The sequence below is a fragment of the Oncorhynchus keta genome, unplaced genomic scaffold, assembly GCF_023373465.1.
Source record: "Oncorhynchus keta strain PuntledgeMale-10-30-2019 unplaced genomic scaffold, Oket_V2 Un_scaffold_714_pilon_pilon, whole genome shotgun sequence".
NCBI lineage: Eukaryota > Metazoa > Chordata > Actinopteri > Salmoniformes > Salmonidae > Oncorhynchus > Oncorhynchus keta.
The window spans coordinates 197,501-212,725 of NW_026290992.1; the positions used below are offsets into that span (position 1 = coordinate 197,501).

Genomic DNA, 15,225 nt, shown 5'->3' on the forward strand with positions numbered 1-15,225 from the left:
CACTACTGCACTGACGGTGAGGAGAGAACACACACTACTGCACTGACGGTGAGGAGAGACACACACACACTACTGCACTGACAGTGAGGAGAGAACACACACACACACACACACTACTGCACTGACGGTGAGGAGAGAACACACACACACACACACTACTGCACTGACGGTGAGGAGAGAACACACACACACACACTACTGCACTGACAGTGAGGAGAGAACACACACACTACTGCACTGACGGTGAGGAGAGAACACACACTACTGCACTGACGGTGAGGAGAGAACACACACTACTGCACTGACAGTGAGGAGAGAACACACACACACACACTACTGCACTGACGGTGAGGAGAGAACACACACTACTGCACTGACAGTGAGGAGAGAACACACACACACACACTACTGCACTGACGGTGAGGAGAGAACACACACTACTGCACTGACAGTGAGGAGAGAACACACACACACTACTGCACTGACGGTGAGGAGAGAACACACACTACTGCACTGACACACACTACTGCACTGACGGTGAGGAGAGACACACACACTACTGCACTGACAGTGAGGAGAGAACACACACTACTGCACTGACGGTGAGGAGAGAACACACACTACTGCACTGACGGTGAGGAGAGAACACACACTACTGCACTGACGGTGAGGAGAGAACACACACACACACACTACTGCACTGACGGTGAGGAGAGAACACACACTACTGCACCGACGGTGAGGAGAGAACACACACTACTGCACTGACGGTGAGGAGAGAACACACACACACACACTACTGCACTGACGGTGAGGAGAGAACACACACTACTGCACTGACGGTGAGGAGAGAACACACACTACTGCACTGACGGTGAGGAGAGAACACACACTACTGCACTGACGGTGAGGAGAGAACACACACTACTGCACTGACGGTGAGGAGAGAACACAGACACACACACACTACTGCACTGACGGTGAGGAGAGAACACACACTACTGCACCGACAGTGAGGAGAGAACACACACACACACACACTACTGCACTGACGGTGAGGAGAGAACACACACACACACACTACTGCACCGACAGTGAGGAGAGAACACACACTACTGCACTGACGGTGAGGAGAGAACACACACTACTGCACTGACGGTGAGGAGAGAACACACACTACTGCACCGACGGTGAGGAGAGAACACACACTACTGCACCGACGGTGAGGAGAGAACACACACACACACACACATGCACAGACACGCACTCTCAGTCACAGCTCTCTGCGTTTTTTATAGCCTATGGAATTTTATGCAGACCAATTTAGCGTGATAGCCAGATTGCATTGTGGCTCAGGTGCTCTGAGTAGTGTTATTATTGCAGCCCAACCTGTATTTAGTCTTGGTAATTACAAAGCACAGTCCCACTAAAGACCAACAGATGGTGTGATGCTGTTAAATTATCACCCTGGCTGGTAAGGTTCTGGGCTGGGGTGAGACACCCACTGGGCACAGACGTCAATTCAACGTCTATTCCACGATGTGTAAACAACATTGATTCAACCAGTGTGTGCCCAGTGGGTCGCTGCTGCTACTGACTGGTGGGATGAATACATTCTCCATGATGTTAGAGAGAGGAGACGGAGAGTTAACCTGGATAAATAGTCTGAGAGAGTCTGAGCTGTGGGCTACTTTATGAGGAAGGAGAGGTTCCATCCTGTACTATTCACTACCAATGTGGTGCTCTGTTAGATCAGCAGAGTGAAATGCTGAATTCCAGATAGACCCCTACCTCCTACTCTCTAGGCATTCCTGAAGATCTGAAGAATCTGATAGGGTTAAAAAAATAAGTATGGTAATTACTTCCCCTTCCCCTAGACTGAATCAAGTTTTCAACATATACCATATACCATATACCATATAGCTGTATACAGTTGAAGTCGGAAGTTTACATACACTTAGGTTGGAGTTATTAAAACTCGTTTTTCAACCACTCCACAAATTTCTTGTTAACAAATTATAGTTTTGGCAAGTCAGTTAGGACATCTACTTGGTGCATGACACAAGTAATTTTCTCAACAATTGTTTAGACACAGATTATTTCACTTATAATTCACTGTATCACAATTCCAGTGGGTCAGAAGTTTACATACACTAAGTTGACTGCCTTTAAACAGCTTGGAACATTCCAGAAAATGATGTCATGGCTTTAGAAGCTTGTGATAGCCTAATTGACATCATTTGAGTCAATTGCAGGTGTACATGTGGATGTATTTCAAGGTCTACCTTCAAATTTAGTGCTTCTTTGCTTGACATTATGGGAAAATCAAAAGAAATCAGCCAAGACCTCAGAAAAAAACATTGTAGAGTCTGGTTCATCCTTGGGAGCAATTTCCAAACGCGTAAAGGTACCACGTTCATCTGTACAAACAACAGTACGCAAGTATAAACACCATACAGGCAGACCACGCAGCCGTCACACCGCTCAGGAAGGAGACGTGTTCTGTCTCCTGGAGATGAACATACTTTGGTGCGAAAAGTGCAAATCAATCCTCAACAACAGCAAATGACCTTGTGAAGATGCTGGAGGAAACAGGTACAAAAGTATCTATATCCACAGTAAAACGAGTCCTATATCGACATAACCTGAAAGGCCGCTCAGCAAGGAAGAAGCCACTGCTCCAAAACCACCATAAAAAAGCCAGACTACGATTTGCAACTGCACATGGGGACAAAGATCATACTTTTTGGAGATATGTCCTCTGGTCTGATGAAACAACAATAGAACTGTTTGGCCATAATGACCATCGTTATGTTTGGAGGAAAAGGGGGAGGCTTGCAAGCCGAAGAACACCATCCCAAACGTGAAGCTAATTAATTACTTAAAAATCATGCAATGTGATTTTCTGGATTTTGTTTTAGATTCCGTCTCTCACAGTTGAAGTGTACCTATGATAAAAATCACAGACCTCTACATGCTTTGTAAGTAGGAAGACCTGCAAAATCAGCAGTGTATCAAATACTTGTTCTCCCCACTGTAGCTCTATACCTATCCATATAGCTCTATACCATATAGCTCTATCCATATAGCTTTATACCATATAGCTCTATACCTATCCATATAGCTCTATACCATATAGCTCTATACCATATCACTCTTCACCATATAGCTCTATACCTATCCATATAGCTCTATACCAAATAGCTCTATACCATATAGCTCTATACCTATCCATATAGCTCTATACCAAATAGCTCTATACCTATCCATATAGCTCTATACCACATAGCTCTATACCATATCGCTCTATACCATATAGCTCTATACCATATAGCTCTATAGCATATTGCTCTAAACCATATAGCTCTATACCTATCCATATAGCTCTATACCTATCCATATAGCTCTATACCACATAGCTCTACACCATATCGCTCTATACCATATAGCTCTATACCATATAGCTCTATAGCATATTGCTCTATACCATATAGCTCTATACCTATCCATATAGCTCTATACCCATATAGCTCTATACCTATCAGAATGCATCAGATCTATTAAAGTGACTAAAGTGATGAGGGACTAGGGATTAGGGATGAGGGTGTAGTGATGAGGGACTAGGGATGAGGAAGGAGGGACTAGGGATGAGGGAGGCGGGACTCGGAAGGAGGGATGAGGGAGGATGGGGATGGACTAGGGATGAGGGAGGAGGGACTAGGGATGAGGGAGGAGGGATGAGGGAGGATGGAATAGGGAGGAGGGAGGATGGACTAGGGGTTGATTTGCGATTCAGCATAAGTGTATGGTGTTCTGCAGTGGAGGCTTCTGAGGGGAGGACGACTCATAATAATGGCTAGAACGAAGCAAATGGAATTCCACCTATTATAATGGCTCCAGCCATTACCACGAGCCCGTCCTCCCCAATGAAATTGCCACCAACCTCCTGTGTTGTTCTGATGGGTGTCTTTACAGAGTCTCTGAGCTGGCCGGAGGTGGAGAGAGTGGTCAGACAGTTTGTGTTTGAGAGCATGCCCCTGACCCAGCTGGAGGAGGGAGGCCTACTGACCTCTGCTAGTTCCCCTCAACCTACCTGCCTGCCCTGGGACGACCCGGTCTGCTTCGCCAAGAACTACCTCAGACACATCAACAAGACACAAGGTACAGACGTTCTATGAACTCTGACACTAGGGATGTTAACCCGTTAATCGGTTTGCCACCGAAAATACATAGACCGTCATGCTTATCGGTCAATAGGTTAATTTGCATAATTTAGTGGAATTTAATTGCCTCTTGTGTATTTTCATTAGTTGTCATGCATCTTATTTATCACAGGTGCACAGCATACAGAGACTAGTTAGAGGAGAAGAATATCCTACCACCTGTCAGACAGCAGCAGAGTAGCTCCTCAAAAAGCCTGTAGGTTACTGAAGTGAAACCTGCTGTTGGAAGCCCACTCATTATGCAACAAATAACCGTTTTAAATGCAACCGTGTGTTAAAATCTTAAAATGTACTGTGACACATATTGGTCTGAATCCAGACTAGTCTACTACCAGATGTGTTGGTCTGAATCCAGACTAGTCTACTACCAGATCTGTTGGTCTGAATCCAGACTAGTCTACTACCAGATCTGTTGGTCTGAATCCAGACTAGTCTACTACCAGATCTGTTGGTCTGAATCCAGACTAGTCTACTACCAGATGTGTTGGTCTGAATCCAGACTAGTCTACTACCAGGTCTGTTGGTCTGAATCTAGACTAGTCTACTACCAGGTCTGTTGGTCTGAATCTAGACTAGTCTACTACCAGATGTGTTGGTCTGAATCCAGACTAGTCTACTACCAGATCTGTTGGTCTGAATCCAGACTAGTCTACTACCAGGTCTGTTGGTCTGAATCCAGACTAGTCTACTACCAGATGTGTTGGTCTGAATCCAGACTAGTCTACTACCAGATGTGTTGGTCTGTATCCAGACTAGTCTACTACCAGATGTGTTGGTCTGAATCCAGACTAGTCTACTACCAGATCTGTTGGTCTGAATCCAGACTAGTCTACTACCAGATGTGTTGGTCTGAATCCAGACTAGTCTACTACCAGATGTGTTGTCTGAATCCAGACTAGTCTACTACCAGGTCTGTTGTCTGAATCCAGACTAGTCTACTACCAGATCTGTTTGTCTGAATCCAAACTAGTCTACTACCAGATGTGTTGGTCTGAATCCAGACTAGTCTACTACCAGATCTGTTGGTCTGAATCCAGACTAGTCTACTACCAGATGTGTTGGTCTGAATCCAGACTAGTCTACTACCAGATGTGTTGGTCTGAATCCAGACTAGTCTACTACCAGATGTGTTGGTCTGAATCCAGACTAGTCTACTACCAGGTGTGTTGGTCTGAATCCAGACTAGTCTACTACCAGATGTGTTGGTCTGAATCCAGACTAGTCTACTACCAGATCTGTTGGTCTGAATCCAGACTAGTCTACTACCAGGTCTGTTGGTCTGAATCTAGACTAGTCTACTACCAGATGTGTTGGTCTGAATCCAGACTAGTCTACTACCAGATGTGTTGGTCTGTATCCAGACTAGTCTACTACCAGATGTGTTGGTCTGAATCCAGACTAGTCTACTACCAGATCTGTTGGTCTGAATCCAGACTAGTCTACTACCAGATGTGTTGGTCTGTATCCAGACTAGTCTACTACCACATGTGTTGGTCTCTACTACCAGATGTGTTGGTCTGAATCCAGACTAGTCTACTACCAGGTCTGTTGGTCTGAATCTAGACTAGTCTACTACCAGGTCTGTGGGTCTGAATCCAGACTAGTCTACTACCAGATCTGTTGGTCTGAATCCGGACTAGTCTACTACCAGATGTGTTGGTCTGAATCCAGACTAGTCTACTACCAGATCTGTTGGTCTGAATCCAGACTAGTCTACTACCAGATCTGTTGGTCTGAATCCAGACTAGTCTACTACCAGATCTGTTGGTCTGAATCCGGACTAGTCTACTACCAGATGTGTTGGTCTGAATCCAGACTAGTCTACTACCAGATCTGTTGGTCTGAATCCAGACTAGTCTACTACCAGATCTGTTGGTCTCTACTACCAGATGTGTTGGTCTGAATCTAGACTAGTCTACTACCAGGTCTGTGGGTCTGAATCTAGACTAGTCTACTACCAGATCTGTTGGTCTGAATCCGGACTAGTCTACTACCAGATGTGTTGGTCTGAATCCAGACTAGTCTACTACCAGATCTGTTGGTCTGAATCCAGACTAGTCTACTACCAGATGTGTTGGTCTGAATCCAGACTAGTCTACTACCAGATGTGTTGGTCTGAATCCAGACTAGTCTACTACCAGGTCTGTTGGTCTGAATCCAGACTAGTCTACTACCAGATCTGTTGGTCTGAATCCAGACTAGTCTACTACCAGATGTGTTGGTCTGAATCCAGACTAGTCTACTACCAGATCTGTTGGTCTGAATGCAGACTAGTCTACTACCAGATGTGTTGGTCTGAATGCAGACTAGTCTACTACCAGATGTGTTGGTCTGAATGCAGACTAGTCTACTACCAGATGTGTTGGTCTGAATCCAGACTAGTCTACTACCAGATGTGTTGGTCTGAATCCAGACTAGTCTACTACCAGATGTGTTGGTCTGAATCCAGACTAGTCTACTACCAGATGTGTTGGTCTGAATCCAGACTAGTCTACTACCAGATGTGTTGGTCTGAATCCAGACTAGTCTACTACCAGATCTGTTGGTCTGAATCCAGACTAGTCTACTACCAGATGTGTTGGTCTGAATCCAGACTAGTCTACTACCAGATGTGTTGGTCTGAATCCAGACTAGTCTACTACCAGATGTGTTGGTCTGAATCCAGACTAGTCTACTACCAGATGTGTTGGTCTGAATCCAGACTAGTCTACTACCAGATGTGTTGGTCTGAATGCAGACTAGTCTACTACCAGATGTGTTGGTCTGAATCCAGACTAGTCTACTACCAGATGTGTTGGTCTGAATCCAGACTAGTCTACTACCAGATGTGTTGGTCTGAATCCAGACTAGTCTATGTTGGTCTGAATCCAGACTAGTCTACTACCAGATGTGTTGGTCTGAATCCAGACTAGTCTACTACCAGATGTGTTTGTCTGAATCCAGACTAGTCTACTACCAGATGTGTTGGTCTGAATCCAGACTAGTCTACTACCAGATGTGTTGGTCTGAATCCAGACTAGTCTACTACCAGATGTGTTGGTCTGAATCCAGACTAGTCTACTACCAGATGTGTTGGTCTGAATCCAGACTAGTCTACTACCAGATGTGTTGGTCTGAATCCAGACTAGTCTACTACCAGATGTGTTGGTCTGAATCCAGACTAGTCTACTACCAGATGTGTTGGTCTGAATCCAGACTAGTCTACTACCAGATGTGTTGGTCTGAATCCAGACTAGTCTACTACCAGATGTGTTGGTCTGAATCCAGACTAGTCTACTACCAGATGTGTTGGTCTGAATCCAGACTAGTCTACTACCAGATGTGTTGGTCTGAATCCAGACTAGTCTACTACCAGATGTGTTGGTCTGAATCCAGACTAGTCTACTACCAGATGTGTTGGTCTGAATCCAGACTAGTCTACTACCAGATGTGTTTGTCTGAATCCAGACTAGTCTACTACCAGATGTGTTGGTCTGAATCCAGACTAGTCTACTACCAGATGTGTTGGTCTGAATCCAGACTAGTCTACTACCAGATGTGTTGGTCTGAATCCAGACTAGTCTACTACCAGATGTGTTGGTCTGAATCCAGACTAGTCTACTACCAGATGTGTTTGTCTGAATCCAGACTAGTCTACTACCAGATGTGTTGGTCTGAATCCAGACTAGTCTACTACCAGATGTGTTTGTCTGAATCCAGACTAGTCTACTACCAGATGTGTTTGTCTGAATCCAGACTAGTCTACTACCAGATGTGTTTGTCTGAATCCAGACTAGTCTACTACCAGATGTGTTTGTCTGAATCCAGACTAGTCTACTACCAGATGTGTTTGTCTGAATCCAGACAGACTACCAGATGTGTTAGTCTGCAGACTAGTCTACCAGATGTGTTGGTCTGAATCCAGACTAGTCTACTACCAGATGTGTTGGTCTGAATCCAGACTAGTCTACTACCAGATGTGTTGGTCTGAATCCAGACTAGTCTACTACCAGATGTGTTGGTCTGAATCCAGACTAGTCTACTACCAGATGTGTTTGTCTGAATCCAGACTAGTCTACTACCAGATGTGTTTGTCTGAATCCAGACTAGTCTACTACCAGATGTGTTTGTCTGAATCCAGACTAGTCTACTACCAGATGTGTTTGTCTGAATCCAGACTAGTCTACTACCAGATGTGTTTGTCTGAATGCAGACTAGTCTACTACCAGATGTGTTGGTCTGAATCTAGACTAGTCTACTACCAGATGTGTTGGTCTGAATCCAGACTAGTCTACTACCAGATGTGTTGGTCTGAATCCAGACTAGTCTACTACCAGATGTGTTGGTCTGAATCCAGACTAGTCTACTACCAGATGTGTTGGTCTGAATCCAGACTAGTCTACTACCAGATGTGTTGGTCTGAATCCAGACTAGTCTACTACCAGATGTGTTGGTCTGAATCCAGACTAGTCTACTACCAGATGTGTTGGTCTGATAGCAATAGAGTTGTCTAAACAGCACCAACAGGCTGTTGTTGATGATCTGTTGGTCCTTCTTAGCTCAGTTGGTGCATCTACTACCAGATGTGTTGGGGAGTGGGTTCTATTATCTGTAGAATGTATGCACACATGACTGTAAGTGTGGATAAAAGCGTCTGCTAAATGGCATATATTATATTATTATTATTTGTATCTTTGACATAACAGCTAATAAAACAGGTTTCCTCTACAGGTGAAGTGTTCCACCACCAGGATGAATCAGAGGAGAGTTTGTCTGATGTCCTAGATGTTACTGAGATGCAGAGAAGCCGGATGCGATCGCTCAGTGACTGGCACTATACTGAGCACCACAACGCCAATGTCTTTCCCCAGGTCAACATCAATCAATACTCACATTTACTGTAGCTGTTTGCCTTCTGATTTCTGGCTCCTTTTTGTGACCATTTGTGATCCTCAGGGAACACAGAGAGGAGAACAACCACAGCATGTTCTAGTGACCCCTTGTTGTCTTGCTGTAGATTCTCCACTCTGCCTCTCAGTCCTACCGCTGCATGGACACCTTCTGTGGTAGTCTGGACAACACCCTGTTCATCGTCTGTCACAATCCCATGAGCCCTCAACGCCAGTGCAAGGAATTATGGGACATGGCTCTCCACACCAACGTTGGGTTCAGGTACAGTTTTTTAAAAATCAAGCAACTTTCACATTTGCTATAAATCAGTTGTTTAACAGTTGGATATATATTTTCTTCAAACCCATTTTGTTGATTTTTTTTTTGTGTTACAAAACGATAAAATCACAGAGTACATTAGACTCTGGGTCCTGTTTAGGATTGTATTTATTAAAACCTGACTGCTTTCCACCGTTCCCTCTCTGTCGTCAGGAAGTACCTTGAGCACGTGGCCAACTCTATATCTGACTGGACCGAGGAGGAGGAGGTGAAGTGGCGAGCTCTGCAGGCCAAGAGAGAGGCAGAGAAACTGAGAGGGCCCACCCCGCCTGACTCCTCAGAGAAAGGCAGGACAGAGTCGGCTAAGGGCACCAAGAAGGGCACTGTCTCAACAAAACACACTGCAAGTAAGGAAGCCAAAATATCAGTCAAAACAGGCTGAAATCCATTGGTATAACATACATACTCATTAACTTGATACATAAATTACGATAGATGAAAAACAGCACTAAGAGTAGTACTAGTAGTTACAGTGCTACAGTCCCCCTGTGATGTAAACGTTGTGTCCCTGTGTACCTGAAGCCTCCCCAGCCAAGTCTCCTGTCCCAGAGGAAGGTCCTCCAGACCAGTACATCAGAGAAGACTCGCTCAAAGTAACGGACTCTGTCTTGCTGTCTTCCACCCTGTTTTATAATGATTGATGTATTCAGTACCTTTAATACATTCTGATGATTCTAACGGTGCTGCTGATGTTCTATACCAACTCATCTCTGTCCAGGCGTGGAAGATAGAGCAGGACAGACAGAAGGAGGAGGAACAGATGAAGAAAGCTAAGAAAGATAAAGGAGGGAAGGGGGCGGAGCGCGCCAACTCGTCCAAGGAGAACAAGAAAACAATCCCCTCGACCACGAAGAAGAGCAGGGAGGACGTGACCCCTGACCTGGCTGTGGGGACCCCTGGAGAACAGGGAGCGAAGCTGCAGTCGCCCACCGACGTCTTCACTGTGAGTCTATAAACCCCCTTTAAAGGCACAATATGACATTCCAGCTTCGTACTGGTTTTCTGGTTGAGGAGATATGGTGATATAGTCCCAGCAGATACTAGATAGATCATGTTTTACTGTCCTGTTATGGCAAGGTGCCTTTCACCCAAAAAGTATCTGCTGCAACAATATCAACAGAATGCGGACCTTTTTTAAAATGTTAAATACTGTGTGTGTGTGTGTGTGTGTGTGTGTGTGTGTGTGTGTGTGTGTGTGTGTGTGTGAAGGGATTCACTGGTTACAGCATGGAGGGGCAGCTGATCCAGGTCTCAGGCCAGGTCCACTCCCTATACCCCTCTGACGGAGGCCACATCCAGGTGGAGACCATCCACTTTGTCCAGGGTGAACACACACCACTATTATCATACACACTTTCGCTCTCTTTTATTCACACGTTGATTCTCTAAGGCTGCGTTTACACAGGCAGCCCAATTCTGATTTTTTTCCCTCCCATTAATTGGTCTTTTGACCAATCAGATGAGCTGTGAAAAGATCTGATGTGATTGGTCAAAAGAACAATTAGTGTAAAAAAACAAAATCCAAATTGGGCTGCCTGTGTAAACATAGCCATAGCCGATGTTCTGTTTCCAGGGTCGACGCTCATCAACGTGTGTGTGATGAAGGACAAGCATCATTTGTACAGCCACATCACCCAGCCAAAGAGACACCAGGAGGAGAGCCCAAAGGACGCGGTCACCATGGAGACACAGAGTCCCACCAATAAGAGTGTTTGGCTGGGCTCCTTCTCAGCTGTCCTGGACAGCGGCATCCACCTCTCCTACAGTCACTACGGCCCCACAGGGGAGCAGGGTAAACACCTTACACTGATGCTGTCTGTTTCTCTGTCATTAAACCACTTGGTGTACTGTTCCTGTTATGGGGACGTAGTCTGGTCCCTATGTTGTGTGTGGTGATGTCTAGCTTTAAGGTGACTACGGTAACAGTCTGGTTGTTGACGTGTTTGTAGGTGAGATGGAGGCTGGTCAGGACTCTGATCTAGACATGCCCACAGACTCCAGTCTCTCCCCCGTCCCCTCGACCTTCCTCTCCTCCTCATTGTCCCGGGAGAAACTCAACTCCTCCCACAGCGCCAGGGGGGTGCAGCCGTCCAAGGAGACCAACAAGTCTTCAACACACAGAGAGGAAGAGGAGCAGGTGGATCCATACTATCGACCGTCACCAACAGATGCATTTAGTTTCCATAGCGTCTGTTCAGTTGTAGTGTTGTTGATAACGTTGTAATACTGATATCAGTGGTATAACGTTATGCTCTCGTCATATGTTCTTCCTGTTGACGTACCTGCTGTGTGTTATTCCCGTCATGTGTCTGGCTGTGTTGTCCCCTGCCAGACCAGAGAGTGTGTGGGTCAGGCTGCGTTATCTGGCAGCACTCCGTTCCAGAGACTAAACCTCTCCACCCCCAGTGGTCTGCTGCTGCAGTTCCTCAGGGAGGATACAGACGGTCAGTGTGTGTCCAGACAGTGTGTGTGTGTGTCCAGACAGTGTGTGTGTGTGTCCAGACAGTGTGTGTGTGTCCAGACAGTGTGTGTGTGTGTGTGTGTGTGTGTGTCCAGACAGTGTGTGTGTGTGTCCAGACAGTGTGTGTGTGTGTGTCCGGCCAGTGTGTGTGTGTGTGTCCGGACAGTGTGTGTGTGTATCCAGACAGTGTGTGTGTATGTCCAGACAGTGTGTGTATCCAGACAGTGTGTGTGTAACTGTAGTTTTGGTTACTGTAGGCAGTACTCCAGAGGGTCAGTGTGTGTGTGTAACTGTAGTCTTGGTTACTGTAGGCAGTACTCCAGAGGGTCAGTGTGTGTGTGTAACTGTAGTTTTGGTTACTGTAGGCAGTACTCCAGAGGGTCAGTGTGTGTGTGTGTAACTGTAGTTTTGGTTACTGTAGGCAGTACTCCAGAGGGTCAGTGTGTGTGTGTAACTGTAGTCTTGGTTACTGTAGGCAGTCCTCCAGAGGGTCAGTGTGTGTGTGTAACTGTAGTTTTGGTTACTGTAGGCAGTACTCCAGAGGGTCAGTGTGTGTGTAACTGTAGTTTGGTGACTGTAGGCAGTCCTCCAGAGGGTCAGTGTGTGTGTGTAACTGTAGTTTTGGTTACTGTAGGCAGTACTCCAGAGGGTCAGTGTGTGTGTGTAACTGTAGTTTTGGTTACTGTAGGCAGTACTCCAGAGGGTCAGTGTAGGCAGTGTGTAACTGTAGTTTTGGTTACTGTAGGCAGTACTCCAGAGGGTCAGTGTGTGTGTGTAACTGTAGTCTTGGTTACTGTAGGCAGTACTCCAGAGGGTCAGTGTGTGTGTGTAACTGTAGTCTTGGTTACTGTAGGCAGTACTCCAGAGGGTCAGTGTGTGTGTGTAACTGTAGTCTTGGTTACTGTAGGCAGTACTCCAGAGGGTCAGTGTGTGTGTAACTGTAGTTTTGGTTACTGTAGGCAGTACTCCAGAGGGTCAGTGTGTGTGTGTAACTGTAGTTTTGGTTACTGTAGGCAGTACTCCAGAGGGTCAGTGTGTGTGTGTAACTGTAGTTTTGGTTACTGTAGGCAGTACTCCAGAGGGTCAGTGTGTGTGTGTAACTGTAGTTTTGGTTACTGTAGGCAGTACTCCAGAGGGTCAGTGTGTGTGTGTAACTGTAGTTTTGGTTACTGTAGGCAGTACTCCAGAGGGTCAGTGTGTGTGTGTAACTGTAGTTTTGGTTACTGTAGGCAGTACTCCAGAGGGTCAGTGTGTGTGTGTAACTGTAGTCTTGGTTACTGTAGGCAGTACTCCAGAGGGTCAGTGTGTGTGTGTAACTGTAGTCTTGGTTACTGTAGGCAGTACTCCAGAGGGTCAGTGTGTGTGTGTAACTGTAGTTTTGGTTACTGTAGGCAGTACTCCAGAGGGTCAGTGTGTGTGTGTGTGTGTGTAACTGTAGTTTTGGTTACTGTAGGCAGTACTCCAGAGGGTCAGTGTGTGTGTGTAACTGTAGTTTTGGTTACTGTAGGCAGTACTCCAGAGGGTCAGTGTGTGTGTGTAACTGTAGTTTTGGTTACTGTAGGCAGTACTCCAGAGGGTCAGTGTGTGTGTGTAACTGTAGTTTTGGTTACTGTAGGCAGTACTCCAGAGGGTCAGTGTGTGTTGGTGAGACAGACTTTCCCCCTACACTGCAGTGACAGTAGGGAGCCTCACCTCACAGACCCATCGTTACACAGTGAGTTGTCTAGGGTCATCACTGGTCAGGGCACCGTGGTCAAGTACATGAGAGACGGATCAACACAGGTACTGGCAAACACAATACACACACACACACACACACACACACACACACACACACACACACACACACACACACACACACACACACACACACACACACACACACACACACACACACACACACACACACACACATTAAGCTCCTCCCTCCCCACTTTATATAATGTTTACATACCCTACATTACTCATCTCATATGTATATACTGTACTCAATACCATCTACTGCATCTTGCCTATGCCGTTCGGCCATCTCTCATTCATATACTTACATGTACATATTCTTATTCATTCCTTTACACTTGTAAGGTAGTTGTTGTGAAATTGTGTTGTGAAATTGTTAGCTTAGATTAATGTTAGATATTACTGCATGGTCGGAACTAGAAGTACAAGCATGTCACTACACTCGCATTAACATCAAACCGTGTGTATGTGACCAATAAGATTTGATTTGTCTCTGTGTAGGTGCTGTTTGCAGATGGTTCAGTCAGTAGCAGTACAGACTCAGGACCCATCGTCTCCTCTCCTCCTGAACCCCCTGTGAAGGAGGAAGAGGTAGTGAAGGAGACTCCGGTACCGGAGAGAAAAGACAGCAAGGACAAGAAGGGTAATCACATCTCTAACAAATCATATGGACCTTGATTTATACCCGTAGGTCTTTTATACCGAACCAGTCAAAACCTACTCATTCCAAGGGTTTTTCTTTATTTTTACTTTTGTTCTATATTGTAGAATAATAGTGAAGACATCACAACTATGAAATAATACATATGGAATCATGTAGTAACCAAAAAAGTGTTAAACAAATCAAAATATATTTTCTATTTAAGATTCTTCTAAGTAGCCACCCTTTGCCTTGATGACAGCTTTGCACACTCTTGGCATTCTCTCAACCAGCTTCATGAGGTAGTCACCTGCAATACATTTCAATTGACAGGTGTGCATTGTTAAAAGTTAATTTGTGGAATTTCTTTCCTTAATGCATTTGAGCCAATCAGTTGTGTTGTGACAAGGTAGGGGTGGTATACAGAAGATAGACCTATTTGGTAAAAGACCAAGTCCATATTATGGCAAGAACAACTCAAATAAGCAAAGAGAAACGACAGTCCATCATTACTTTAAGACATGACGGTCAGTCAATACGGAACATTTCAATAACTTTGACAGTTTCTTCAAGTGCAGTCACAAAAACCATCAAGCGCTATGATGAAACTGGCTCTCATGAGGACCGCCACAGGAAAGGAAGACCCAGAGTTACTTCTGCTGTAGGATAAGTTCATTAGAGTTACCAGCCACTACTAAAGGACACCAATAAGAAGAAGAGACTTGCTTGGGTCAAGAAACACAAACAAGGGACATTCGACCGGTGGAAATCTGTCCTTTGGTCAGAGTCCAAAATTGAGATTTTTGGTTCCAACTGCTGTGTCTTTATGAGACGCAGAGTAGGTGAACGGATTATCTCAGCATGTGTGGTTCCCACCGTGAAGCATGGAGGAGGAGGTGTGATGGTGTGGGAGTGCTTTGCTGGTGACACTGTCAGTGATTTATTTAGGATTC

The 15,225-nt window shown here is 45.3% G+C and overlaps 1 protein-coding gene across 5 annotated transcripts in view; it reads left to right on the top strand.

The window, feature by feature from the left end:
- spag17 (sperm associated antigen 17) overlaps positions 1-14,380 on the top strand; it is a 23,748-nt gene extending 9,368 nt beyond the window's left edge. For 3 of the 5 annotated variants that reach the window (XM_052517363.1, XM_052517361.1, XM_052517362.1), the window contains exons 14-25: positions 3,976-4,161; positions 8,934-9,073; positions 9,220-9,374; positions 9,585-9,778; positions 9,954-10,024; positions 10,150-10,374; positions 10,641-10,755; positions 10,987-11,223; positions 11,381-11,568; positions 11,764-11,875; positions 13,508-13,674; positions 14,134-14,380. In XM_052517363.1, coding sequence (XP_052373323.1) covers positions 3,976-4,161; positions 8,934-9,073; positions 9,220-9,374; positions 9,585-9,778; positions 9,954-10,024; positions 10,150-10,374; positions 10,641-10,755; positions 10,987-11,223; positions 11,381-11,568; positions 11,764-11,875; positions 13,508-13,674; positions 14,134-14,310 — 1,967 coding nt within the window. In that variant the 3' untranslated portion in view covers positions 14,311-14,380. The remainder of the gene's footprint in view (positions 1-3,975; positions 4,162-8,933; positions 9,074-9,219; positions 9,375-9,584; positions 9,779-9,953; positions 10,025-10,149; positions 10,375-10,640; positions 10,756-10,986; positions 11,224-11,380; positions 11,569-11,763; positions 11,876-13,507; positions 13,675-14,133) is intronic. The other 2 variants (XM_052517364.1, XM_052517365.1) reach the window with 2 other exon arrangements.
- Positions 14,381-15,225: the final 845 nt, after the last annotated feature.